Below are 14,205 nucleotides of genomic sequence, written 5' to 3'. Positions count from 1 at the left end.
CAGTAGGGGGTGCTGGATATCATTTAAACAGCAAAGTGGGAACGTAAAAAGGAATGTGTCAGTAAATCTGAATGTCATACTAACGTAGGAGCACTATCAAGCAAAGTTATAACACACACGATGTTTAAGGTTCTTTATTTCTCTCTCAACCTATCACTTCCCCTCTATTTAAGGAAATAATGGCTTGTTTTTTGGTGTCCTCACAGCCTGTCTCTTTTCCTTCCGACCTGAATCAAACCTCTGTCATGTTTACCTCAAAGTCAAATGTCCCTGCTGTGAGCCAACACCCACACAAGTTCCCTTGAACATACACACATACGCACACAGACACACAGTTGGTTGGAAATGACTCGGGGACAGTACACAGACAGGTCATTCTCAATGACTGAAAGTAAAACCCCAAAAGATCTTTGCAAAGCCAGTTTAGTTTAACCTCCCAAACAGAACGAGTGTTGATGTACCCAGGTGTCAAGATGTTCTGTTACTATGAGACAAATTATCCGCCTTATATAACCACAACACCTAAACACTTTCTAAAATAACTGTAATGCTGGTACAGGTGATATGCGTTAATTCCTATCAGCCACTTGCACCTGAATCATCCTTTTATAATTTCAGAAATAGCATGACAGCTGCCTTTAACTGCAAGAGGCAGCCAAAATTTTGCCTGGATTATAGCATTCGCTGCAGCAGCTGTGCAGTTTCAGCTGTCACCCGCCGTTCTGTACCGCTGTTCATTACTGTTGTAGTTTCAGTTAAAGGTTCAGTGTGTGGGATATATTGGCAGAAATTGAATATAATAATTATATTTCTTCAGTGAATAATCAGCTGTGTTCTTCCTACCATAGAATAAGCCATTTATATCTACATAGAGAGTCCTCGTCCGCAGGGATAGCCATGTTGCACTGCCATGTTTCTACAGGACCCCAGAATGGACAATGATAATTAATGCATACACACTAAACTCTTTTTGCTGCTGCATTGCCGCACACCTACATCTATGCAGTGTTTTCACTTTATTGTTGAGCTTTCGGTCTGTTTGACCTTCATCAGAGCATACATAAGGCAACAGTGGACACAACTGTGCACTACCCTGGTTTTTAAAGTGCTGAGTGCAGACTGTGAGGCATACAAATGGAAGCCATACTTGTCTTGTCATACAATACCAGAATACAAGCAATGGGGTGGAACACAGTGCACACAGAGAAACATGTAAAATCATAAAGCACCTTATAGCAGTAGCAAATTACTCATGAATTTGCTGCTGCTGACAGCATGTCCTGCTTGTGTTACAGTATAGTTCTAAATATGTCACTACTGCCTGTAGTGCTTTTAAAAATTGCATGTCCTTTTATATTGCATCAACTTTGCCTGAGGTTTTAGCACTGAATCACACATTTGATCATTAAATTCTTGTGATGAGTATATGGCTTATATTCCTGTATGTGCAATAGCTACTACTATTTACTCCTAATGTGTGAGCATGCCTGGGTTTTTGGTTTCTGTGTTTTTTATTTAACACAGATTATGTGGTTGCCCTGAACTGGCATGGATTTGACTTGTCTGTTTACAACTGTTAAAGAGGGAAAACAAGAAAACTAAGCCTAACTACAAAAGAAATGTGTAATGAACTCTGTAACATTTTTCATATTGTTTAGCTAAGATAAATTAAGCTAAGCTAAATTAAACCAAGTTAAACTAAAATAAACAAAACAAAACAAGCCAAACCAAACCTAACCAAACTAAACTAAACTAAGCTGAACTTAACCAAGCCGAGCTAAACTAAACCAAAATAAACTAAGCTAAGCTTAGCTAAGCTAAACTAAGCTAAGCTAAATTTGACACAGTTAAACTAAACTAAACCAGACCTAACCAAACTAAACTAAATTAAGCTGAACTGAACCGAGCCAAGCCAAGCCGAGCTAAACTAAACCAAAATAAACTAAGCTAAGATAAGATAAGATAAGATAAGCTAAGGTAAGCTAAATTAAGCTAAATTAAACTAAACCAAACGAGTAAAATACACCAAACTGAACCTGAACCTCAACCTAACCTGAGCTAAACCAGACTAAACCAAAATTAGCTATGCTAAGCTAAACTAAACTAAGCTGAACTAAACTAAACTACGGCTATTTGCGCTTTTGTGTTGGCCACTGGAGATAAGAGCTCCTCCACGACAAAAGCATATGAGAAACGCTGATTTGTAGTGTGAAACTGCTTTATTCAGTGTTTTTACCAGTTTCTGTTATCGGGTCAGTTTGTTTTGGAGAGGAAGAAACCTCTGCGGATATTTCAGCTCCTGGTAAAAACCTCCTGTACAATGAACACTAAAATTCTAACTACAAGAAGTTTCGCCTGGTTGTAATCTGCAATCCTCACCACTAGATGCCACTAATCCTCCTAAATCTTACCCACTATTCCTTTAAGCAGTCTAAAGCCCCCCCTTTTTTTAATACAGCCTGATCTCATCCCCATGCATTAGATTCAAACGCACAATATACCATTTAGCATCTGTATGAGACACACTGGGCTTTCAACAAACCCATCTGTGTCATTATTTGACTGACAGAGCAACAGACATAGAATAATGAGCAAGAAAGTCTACTTAGAATGGCTGGGAGCGAAGCGGATGGGCCAAACAAGCATGGGATGTATGCCCGGGATACCTGTGTTCTTGACACTAGAGTTAATTTTGTTAATTATTCAGTCATTAGTCGTTAGGCAAGTGAGTAACCACGCTCTTGTGCTAACCCTAACAAGTGCTGCATGATGATCACTCACTGATGAACACATGAAGGTAAACTGCATTACCCAGACTTGGGGTGGTACCTTTCCTAGTACATTCTGATTGTTATCATTAGATGTATAGATCATGGGAACAAGATTAAGTTTCTCCTGCTCACATGCACTTCACAATAACTTTTGTGTGAATGTGGGCTTCCACGGCAGACTTGGGGTGGTACCTTTCCTAGTGCATTCTGATTGTTATCATTAGATGTCTAGATCATGGGAACAAGATTAAGTTTCTCCAGCTCACATGCGCTTCACAATAGCTTTTGTGCAAATGTGGGCTTCCACGGCATGTTTTGGCCAATTGGGAATAGGATCTGGTCGACTTCACAACACGTACTCTGTGTCATAATGACCTCTTTTGCAGTTAAGGGTCTTAAATGCTGCAATCTGAGAATTTGAAACAGGATATGTTTTTTACCCTATTGTGAAACCGACACATTTGCATCCCTTTGTATTTACATTTGTCTGCATGAAACAGGTATGCAGAGAAGGTTTAAAGTGACCACAGAAGAATGGCGGACACCTTATCTTCACACGTTCTGTTCTAAATTAACCCTTTCAAATGTGAAAATTATTGTGCCAACATGTGCATTGTTTTCTCGGGGTGAGGTCTGCAGAACATGTATTCAAGTATTTTCCAGATGTGTATTTAAGTTGAGAGACAGGAGAGAGCCTCATTAAGCCACACAGAGGTGTAAGCAGCCATACTGTTCAACTGAGCGGTCCTGTGGGTGAGTGTGTTTGTTTCTGCAGAGAGAGGTAACATAATGTCTACTCTGAACTTAATTTTTAGAATTATATGTACCGTCAAAGATACTGGTATTCAACTATCTATGTATTTATGATTGGGTATATTTGTAAATGTATGTTTTAAATTAAAATGCATTTAAAATTAAGATGTTACTATACATTCATATTTGTTCCTAAATGCAAATAACTTCCCTTACAGTTTTAAAGATCATCCATTATCTGCAATCATGATCAAACTGGTAATATGACTTTGTATTATATGGCCATATTTTTCAATACAAATTTACAGTTCTGTATGCAGTATGTTATATCCTGTGATTGTAACCTTTTTTCTTTTCTTCTGTCTCACAGTTAAGTGTCGCCATTGTTGCAGGATTGTTTTTAGGTAGGTTGATCTCAGTAACTTCATGATAGTATGTAAACTTTTGACGACCCTGTTATCAGGAATAAATGCAATCACAGTATACAACGTCTTTCTGATTACCTTTGACAGAAAGCGACCAGCAGCTTGTGGCTAAGCCCGTCTCCCTCCTTCCAGTGAAGCCAGGTTGGAGATTCTTTTCACTCGCAATCCTGACATTTAAAGTGCAGACTGAAGTGTTTCACTTTGTATAGAAAGGTTTGACAACCACTGTTTGTTTGTTTAACTACATTCAGGGTGGCCCTGCTACTATCCCACCCACATTCGTAAGCAGATTACACCTTTTGTTTTTACATTCACATTTAATTCGCCTTTGTATCTTTTCTGACATTTGACAAATCCCAGCATTTACAGACAGATTTCAAATGTCTTGTTATTAATTCATCCCGCTGTGAATACTTTGGTCCAGAGTGCTGGACAGACTGGTTTGACAGAGACGACCCCTCTGGAACTGGAGACTGGGAAACCCTCTATAACCTTCACAAAGAGAACCCAGGGAAGATCTGCTCTAAACCACAGGATATTGAGGCCCAAACTCTGTCTGGACTCAGTGTGGCGGCAGCAGGGGATGTGATTTATAAGTGAGTAGGAGTGTGAATAATTAGAATGCATTTGATGCAGTGATTCATATTGTATTCTACTGAATGTGTTGCATTGATGTTGCTACTGTATGTGTTTGTTTACCTGGTGAGACTGAAGATATTTCCACTGATTTCACTTTCGACAATTCATTCTGTTCTATTGATCAGTCAAGCACTTGGTAACCAATGAGCACCAGAAAAACACAGAATAAGCAAATGCTAGGCTCTATGAGGCTGTACCATCAACTGTATTTAAAGATGGACAACGTGACAGCTCCCCAGAAATGAAGCCAAAATATCTCGACTGCCTCCTGGTGGCTGGCGGCAGTATAGGTGATTAACCCCATCCCATCCATGATAGCGTATGGGAAATGTGCCAAACTAAAAACTCAAAGCCTGGTCTCACTCCGGAGCCGTCAGAATCGGGCATTTTGGACAGTGACTTGTGATGCAGAAACCAACAAAATAAGGCATTGTTTAACGTTGGCATGATACACGGCTGGTTGGTGTTATAGTGTAATGGTGTTGGCGGCATCAGGGAGAAACGCTGTGGGACAAAGACAAAAGTTAAGGCGCTGAAAGTCGCCTTGGGTGGTTGATTAGTCCAGCAAACAGTGGCTTTTACTCGAGAGTGCAGTGTTCATGTCCCATAAGATTCTAAAGCCAAACCCTGTTCATTTTCCTAAACCTCACCATGTGCTTTTGTTGCCTAAACCTCACCATGTGTGTGTTGTTGGAAGAAAAAAAGTCAATTTATGGTGTTGTACTGATGTAGTGTCTTTATCTTGAAAAATAATGTATGTAAACTTAAATGTTCTGTGAAAATGGAAGTGTATCTTGAAAGCAGACAATGCATGTAACATGTAGAACTTGACACAGCGTCCCAAAACATTAACAACCAACAAGTCCATGACTAAACACCAATACGTGATGAGGTCAGGGTGAGAATTTGTTAAAGTACATGCCAGTCAGATTTTTCCCAAAGATGGTTTCTGGCATTTTCAGCAGTTCTTATCATGTCGATGTTCAAGTGTTCATTTTTTCTGATATATCTGGTTTTAACTGAGTTATTTAATGCTATAAAAGGGTGGCTTACGTCATGATTGAGAGCAATGTGCCAAACCATGTGCTTGTAATGATGATGCTGCTCGCGATCAGCAGTGTTTGGGAGGGTACCTGATGCTGCGGGGTCGCTACTGCGCAGTCTCTGGCTCCAAATGATCACCGGCACAAGATGGCAGCAACCATTTCTGGGATATTTTGGTCTTATTTTTGTTCAGTAGGAGGAAGTGGAGACGTGTTGTCCATCTCTATTTGCAGACATTAGGCTGTTTTTAGGAACAGCGGAGGGCTTGAGCTAAATGCTAACATTAGCATGCTACCATGCTGACAATGGCAATGTTGACATGCTGATATTATGCACATATAATGTTACCCAATTAGCACTAACTGATGGGAATAGCAGAAGCTTTGCAGGTGTTCGCATCTTACTATATCTTACTATATAATGATGAAAACTCTGTCTGTCTGTGGGTGTGTCTGTTCCATGTTTTTCTCCTCACTGACTTGGTCAATCCATGTGAAATTTGGCACAGTGGTAGAGGGTCATGGGAGGATGCAATTGAAGCATTACATCAATTGGCCAAAGGGGGGCACTATAGCAACCGATTGAAATTGCAAACTGTAAATGGGCATATCTCATGCCCCGTATGTTGTAGATGCATGAAACTTTGCACAGAGATGCCTCTCCTCATGAGGAACAAATTTGCCTCAAGAACCCATAACTTCCGGTCATATAGATTTTCCGCCATTTTGATTTTTTTGAAAAACACTTAAAATCGATCTCGTCCTAGGTAGTTTGACTGATCTGCATGAAACTCGGTGAACATAATCTAGGGACCAATATCTAAAGTTCCCTCTTGGCAAAAGTTGGAAAACTTACTAAAACTTAGCCTCTATAAGGTAATGACTTTAACTATCTGCCTTTCAACGTGCTACCTCAACTACTAATGTACAGTTTTAGCCCACTAACTATCCCACTATTGGCAAAGGCACTACTGTACTTTCAATAAAGCAATCGTACTATCAAATTCACAAAAACTCTGTCTGAATACATTGCTCTTCTTAATGGGTTCAGCTGACTATTTAATCTGCAATTTCCTATGACCTGTATCCCAAACGCACACCATATGAAACTGTACGTGGGCAACTGTGCACTCAATGGGTATGGACTACTTTAGATTAAAAAATCAAAATTTAGGGGATCACCAATGCCAGGAAAAGTCATCATCTGGGGAGCATAAATGTCTGTACAAAATGTTTGGAGATATTTTAATTTGGGCCAAAGTGGCAAACCTGACTTTGCCATCCCTGGAGCTATGCCACTATATATAAATCGCTTTTAGTAAGTGTGCTTCTGCGTTTGTTTGTTGTTTTTTTTCAGGAGTGACACAACTTCAGGGTTCATCTGCAGAAACCAGGACCAATCCAAAAAGATGTGCAATGATTATCGTGTTCGTTTCAGCTGCCACCCCCCTTTCTGTGGTGGAGGAGGTACTGTATGCGTATATTCTTGTGCAGTGTTAAGCTGCTAATGCAAAGTGGATTTCCCTTTCTCTTTCATTGTTCGTGTGCATATGAGCATCCATTTAGAATAATACTTAGGTGACACAGTTCCCCACCAGTCACCCAGTCTCTCCTTTATTGCTCCCTGCAGTGTGCTGGACCAAGTGGTATGACCGGGATGATCCCAGTGGAACAGGGGACTGGGAACTTTTGAGTAACCTGAAGAAAGAAAACCCAGGACAGATCTGTGAGCACCCACTCTACATTGAGGCTGTTACTACTGACACAATGACCCCAGCCATCTCTACAGGGGAGATCCTCCATATGTAAGTTGCCTCACAGGGAAACAATTTAAAAGTTTGCATGTACTAATTTTTCTCCCAACAACCCAACAATAAATCAATTCTTTTCAACATTAAAAACTCTTTCCCAAACTTTCCAAATCACCAAGATGTACTGCCTGGAGCTACTGCTTAAACAGTGAATCGAAACTTTGTAGATGCACATTTACATTAGATTAGATGAAATTTTAATGAGCCCCATGAGGAAACTGGGTAATAGGCACATAATGTCTGAGCTTTACTTTATTCTTTTGCTAACAGCTTTGTCTGAGAAAACAAAGCTTTTTGTGGTCTAAAGAGTAAGAAACATGAATAAGCCAGTTTATTGGTGTTCATTATTTCTGACTAATTATTCTATTTTCATTGGATATCTGAGATATTTCACAAGAAGTTACGCCTGACACCAAGAACAACATGAGAATAGATAGGCTAAGAACAGATTTAATTGTAATTTGACCGAGTAACAATACTGTAGATCAGTGGTTTTCAAACTTTTCAAACCAAAGGGCAAGCCAAAATCTCAACATCTGTATTTATATGTGTGCACAACAGCTTCTATAACATGTGTTATCACTTTTATCACAACATAAGATGATAAAAATAAGAAAAAAGGACAGGTGCTTTGTTGTAATTTGATCCATACAATAAAACGTTCCATTGTCCCATTCACAGCTTTGTCCTTTTAAATGTTACCATCCCTCGCACTGGCTGCCAATCAGGGCTTTTCATGTGTCACACACTTATAATTCCCACGCGTGAACAGCCACCAATAGGTTCCCTGTGAAGGTTTTTTTAATTAAATTACATTTTTTAACTAGTTTGCCTCTTTATTAGGAAATGAGTGCGCACAACATTCTGATAAAGTCAATTCGAAATTCATTCATAACTTTTTGTATAGGCCCAGTTGAATATTGCAAATATTATGTGGGGTATTACCACAAAATCCCGCGGCACACCATTTGAGAAACACTGCTGCAGATCAGTATTTTATAGTACAGTCAAAAACACTTGTGGCAAAAACCCTTTCTTTCCATTTGCAGAATTATATTTGGCAGTAAGGCTCTGTTCTGGGGCCTCTCTGCCTTTCCTTGGGCCTACACAATGAGCCTCTATCGTGCGCCTACGTGGAAACCCTAAGGCAGAGAGAGCAAACTGCTCTGCCCTTCCATGTGCAAATGAGGAAAGCCTGAGGCAGAAATGCAAACCTCCCTGCCCTTCCATGCGCCTACATGGAAAGGCAAAGGCAGGGAGAGCAGCAGCAAAGACCCCCCCAGGAACAGAACAGAACCAACATTACTGATAAGTCAGACACAACATGAAAAGTAGGAGCTGGGATGGAGGCAGGTTGCAAAGCGGCTTGCAGAGGACGCAGCAACAGTAGGCAGACCAGAGCAGTTTAATAGGGTGTCCTGAATGAGATTATGCCAACTGGTTGCATAGAGAGGAATCATGTGGTCTATCAGCTGACTCCCTTCCATCAATCAGGCTGTTTGAGATCAGCTGATGTAGCTGGGGTGTGAGCTGAGCTTGACATCACATCCTGCCTGAATTAACGCTATGCTCAATTACATGTATCGTTTTAACAATGTAACCCATTATTGAGAAGTTCTTGTTTTCTCTCAGTATTCCCTTGCTTTAAATATCACACTGACTGTTTGGTATCATTTTGCAGCTACAATCCAACTCAGGGATTTGTTTGCCGCAAAACGGACCAGAAATCTGGCACGTGCCGTGACTACAAAGTTCGCTTCGGATGCCCATGCAAGTAATTAAGCCCTGCCTCCACAGCCAACACAAGAAGCTTAAGAAGAGGCAACGTTCAAATTTTTATCACTTAAATTTTGGTCTGTTTTTTCTTTCCTATTACATGTTATTTCTCACTGTGCCTGATGACAGAAGCACTGTACACCACTTTTTCACAGCAGACATTTTGACTTCTAAGAAAAGCAAAGGTGTTTCTGGTAACAATAACAATGGCTCTGTTCTATTCAAGTGTCCCAGTGAGCCATGACAGTGTGACTCAGCCAGCACGTGTAATACCAGGACCGTGACACCTAAACAGCTAAATATGGAATTCAACTCTAATTGTTTTAATTATTTACGCCTGCGCTTTTACTATGCCAAAATGTCTTCTGTGAACACAGGGGCTTATTATGTGCTTTATCAGTCTATCGTGATCATCATCTTTTATTGTAGGTAATTAATCAACGGTAAATAAAAGTGCAATAAAACTGCAAATCCCTTTTGTCATTACATTTTACTCATAACAACTTTGCCCAGCTCAGTAGGCCTGTAGTCATGAGCTCACATTCTCACATAAGGGTTTAATTTGCCGTGAGTAATGCAGACTCATGTGTTTTCAGCATATGGTGGGAGCTGATACACAGACAGTAGGAGGTGCTGGATATCATTTCAACAGCAATGGAAGAAGAAGTCTTTCTTTAAGGGACAAATAACAGACGTCCTAGTTACCTACTCTGCCTTGTGCTGCATTCATGTGGTTTGGGAATAATCTGAAAAATTTGTTTCTGATCACATTTCATGGCTCTTCTGATCCGTTTTCTTTGCTTTTCATCAACAATATGTTGTTTAAATGCCCCGAGTGGTAAATTAAACACATCTTCTTTATCTCTAGAGTTGTTTCCACATTACAATTTGAAGCTCATGAACACACCAGTCAGAAGAAGAGAGAGGGGCACATAACTGCACTGTTGGCCTTGGCTCTATACAGATCTTTACTCATGTCTGATTCAATCACTTCTCACAGTAATAATAATAATAATAATAATAATAATAAACTTTATTTATATAGCACCTTTCATACACTAAATGCAGCACAAAGTGCTTTACAATGAGGGCAGTATGAGCACTGAGTGAACATAAAACAGAGCTGATTCATAAAGAGTTGGAAAACTATAAATCATTAAATCATGTAAGAATTTAAAAGAGTTGCAGCAGCGTGACGAGTAAATAGAAAGTAAAAGCATCCAAAGTGTTTCAGACCTGTGTCAGGAAGTCAGGGCTAGTTAAAGGCTAAACTGAACAGACGCATTTTTAGCTTTCTTTTAAAAATATTTGGCGAGCTCGCTTCCCTGATATCTATAAGTAGTGTGTTCCATAGCTTTGGGGTGTAATTGATAAAGGTTGCATCCCAGATCTACCTCCAGCTGTTGATGGGAACCTCCAATAAACCAGCAGCAGATGATAGCAGTGTTCTTGGAGGCAAAGGGAGTTAGCAATGTCACTCGGTCCTAGCCAATTTAGGGCTTTGTATACAAGGAGGAGGAGCTTAAAATCAATTCTAAATGCAACAGGAAGTCAGTGCAGAGCAGCTCAGACTGGCCTGATGCACTCTCTCCTCTTGGTTCTGGTTATAGCCGAGCTGCAGAGTTTTGAATGAGCTGAATCTCTCAGTGAAAGGTGCGTTACAGTAGTCGAGGCGGCTTGAAATAAAGGCATGGATCAATTTCTCAGCATCATTTTCATTTGGAAATGGTCATACCTTGGCTATGTTTCTGAGGTGGAAAAATGATGTTTTCGTCACCTTGTTAATGTTGGACATGAAGTTTAGATCTGAATCTAGAATCACACCTAGACTTGTAACCTTAGATTTAAAGCTATGGTCTACATTTAGAAAGATTGATCATTATTATTAACATCATTTAGATGGTGGTTATGGCCCAATGGTGCTAGCTACACAATGTGAAGAGCAAAAGGAACCAAAAAAAATCCATTCTCTCCGGCGGCTGCAGGCCTGCAGAGAAACTGACCAATCACAGCCATCTGGTCCGCATGGGAGTTACTCCTTGCTCAAATTTGCACTCTCTCTTTCTTACCCTCCGTCCAATCCCCTCGCTCCATTTTGACACTCCTCTACTCCTCATCCCGCCTCGTCCCAACCCCCCTCCGCATTTGAAAGTACGAGTGGTTTGTAAGGCCCTGAGCGATTCAGCTAAACGAATTTCGATATGGAAAATAAAGAGAACAACAGCAGCAAGCGGCCTCTGCTTGCCCCACTGGCAAAGGCCGAAAGGAACCATAAGTCTGCCTCTGAAAAGGCAGAGTAAACATCAGGTCATCCTTTGACTGATGGAGAAAGCTCCGGCAAGACCTGGGCCTGAAAAGTGATGCTGATACAACGGACTTTTTGTTGAACAGGTAATATTTCGTTTTTATGGGATGCTTTTTTCAAATCTTTCTCATCGTCTTTCTAAACGTAGACCATAGCTTTAATCCAGGGAGTTGATTTCAGTTTTGTCTTATTAGTGCTCATTAATTTCTTCATTGCCAAAAGACAGGTAGTGATGGAGTTTATGGCTGCAGCATTGTTTGGTTCAGCAGAGATGTACAGTTGCGTGTCATCTCCGTAACTGTGGAAACAAACATTGTGTTCTCTAATGATGTTACCAAGTGGCAGCATGTACAGTGAGAATAATAATGGACCAAGGCTGCTCCCTTATGCGACCCCAGAACAGAGGTCATGTTTCTCAGACACATGTTAACTGTTTGATGTTTGTTTTGAACCAGTTTAACACACAGTGAGAAAGACCAACCAACTTTTCAAGACGACTGATTATCCTGCCAAGGTCGGTCACATCAAATGCTATGCTTAGGTCTATGAGGACAAGAACTGAGGCGTTATTTTCCTCATAATTTAGTCTGTAGTCGCTGATTAATTTAGTAAAAGCAGTTTCAGTGCTGTGGTGTGTTCTAAAGCCTGATTGAAATTCCTTCAGGATACTATTCTCTCTAAGAAAGGAATTTATTTGCACTGAAATTATTTTTTCAAGTATCTTACTAATGAATATAAGGTTGGCTGGTCAGTGCATTTCCATCTAGGTTGGGTTTTAGTATAGGCAGTAGAAGGCAGCATGAGCAATACCCTACGATAACAGCAAGTGGGTGAATGGGGAAAGTTGGAATTTTATGAGTGCACAGACATTCGACAAGCTGACTCTGTAAAAAGAGTCGGTCAGAAAGATTTGTTCTTTCGTTTTGGCCCATCACTACAGCTTTAGTGTCCTCATAACCCCTTCTCCCTTCTCTCTTCCCTGACCTAAATCACACCTCTGTCATTTTTCCCTCAAAGTCAAACGCTCCCGATGTGAGTCTACCCCTGCACAAGTTCCCCTGAATGTACACAGTTATGCACACAGACACGTACGTACACAGACACACACACGCACGCAGTGAGGGGTGCAGGGAGATACAAGGTGATTCCTGCTACATCAACACTGTCAACATTTCCTCAGGAGATAAGCACTTGTGATAGGTGCTGAACAGAAACTCTGCAGTGCATCATACAGAATGTGAAATGAGGGGAGAAAACTTTTTCCACTGTCTGCTGTAGGGGTGTATTGCTAATGCTTGCATGGTTGCACTGCATCAATATTTCTGTGCTTATATACGTTGGTGGCATTTGCCTTCGAGTATGCACGTCTGTCGCCCAGTAAGACAGGGGAGAGGAGGAAGGGTAAAGTGGGTGCAATCTGGGGAACTTCCCCTCTTTACTTTTTTTTTTTTTTAATGATAAAACTGAGAGGGGGAAGTAAAATGAAATCTGCACGACTGAAGTTCAACAGAAGTGTTGAAGCTTCACAGCATTATGGTGTTCCATTCTCTTCCATTAATCTCCCAATATTCCATGGCTGTGACGGCCTATTTATAGACCAGGGGATGATTAAGTGGTGAAGCACTGTGCCACACAGGGAACCAAGCTCATTTTCTTTTTTCCCGTCCTCTCTCTTCCTTACTCATTCTCTACCTACTTCTCTTACTTTCCTTTCCCTTGGCGACATTATCTTCTTTCTCGCTATCTACTCGCTCTTTCACTTCATCCCTCTCTTTTTTATGAGCATACACACAGTATATAATACACCAACCTCCTTTCACATAGTTTAGTTGCCAGTGAAATTATGTTAGACTCAAGGGGGTATGGATAAGTCCTTCATTTACATTTTTTCCCCTATTAAGCATTTGACAAAAGGGTTTATGGGAGTGTTAATTGTTATGAGGCAACGTGAGGAAGAGTGACAGCTTTAACAAGGCAGGATAAAGCCTTGTGTAGCATGTTTCGCTAAGACTGAGGGGTGTCCATTAAGGGGTAATGCAGGGGGAATATATGCACAGAGAGATGCTTCTTATACATGCTATTGCGACGTGTCCTTGAGTGGAAGTAGAGCACGGCACGGGAAAAAGGGTTAAGCTCATTTTCATGTGTACAGACGTGATTAATGGGGGAGAGGGAAGGAGGAGAGGAGAGTAGAAGAGAGGAGAGGAGAGTAGAGGACTGACCTCGCCGAGCTCAAGACCGGCCTCGTTTCATCACCTCCAGAACAGTGAGGGCATAAATGAGATCAAACCCTTCTTTATGTTTCCACACTGACGCTCTATCTGCTGGTCCACATCCAGATTTTTCCCTGGGTTTTACAGAGGCTTAGGTGGCAACATTTTACTGCAGGGTGGATTTGTACAGGGCTTACTGTAGATGCTGAGGACCTTTGTAACAAGTATTTGTCTATTAAAACCACTCTAAGGATTTGGGCATGGAAGAGAAACCACTGAAAGTAATGCAGAAGATTTGAATACGTAAAAAAAATTACCATTTAGTCTGCCAGGAAAAGCAGAAAGGTGTCTGCGTATAATTGTGAGTGGGATGTTTGGAATTCCATACTGTGAGTTTATGCAACCATTTATCTCTTATGCAATGAATTTGATTGTTTGCATGAGCAAAAGAGATGTCTGTCTCTCTGTC

The 14,205-nt window shown here is 40.7% G+C and overlaps 1 protein-coding gene across 1 annotated transcript; it reads left to right on the top strand.

Moving 5' to 3' along the window:
• The first annotated feature begins 4,076 nt into the window (after nucleotides 1-4,076).
• On the top strand, nucleotides 4,077-9,488 carry LOC125897135 (cartilage intermediate layer protein 1-like). The gene is made up of 4 exons (XM_049590214.1): nucleotides 4,077-4,545; nucleotides 6,989-7,098; nucleotides 7,262-7,436; nucleotides 9,124-9,488. Exons 2-4 carry the CDS (start codon nucleotides 7,041-7,043, stop codon nucleotides 9,218-9,220), a joined length of 330 nt encoding a protein of 109 aa, XP_049446171.1. The 5' UTR covers nucleotides 4,077-4,545; nucleotides 6,989-7,040; the 3' UTR covers nucleotides 9,221-9,488.
• The last annotated feature ends 4,717 nt before the right edge of the window (nucleotides 9,489-14,205 follow it).

This window comes from Epinephelus fuscoguttatus, linkage group LG11, assembly GCF_011397635.1.
Source record: "Epinephelus fuscoguttatus linkage group LG11, E.fuscoguttatus.final_Chr_v1".
Classification (NCBI taxonomy): domain Eukaryota; kingdom Metazoa; phylum Chordata; class Actinopteri; order Perciformes; family Serranidae; genus Epinephelus; species Epinephelus fuscoguttatus.
This window is presented reverse-complemented; position numbering and strand designations above follow the sequence as displayed.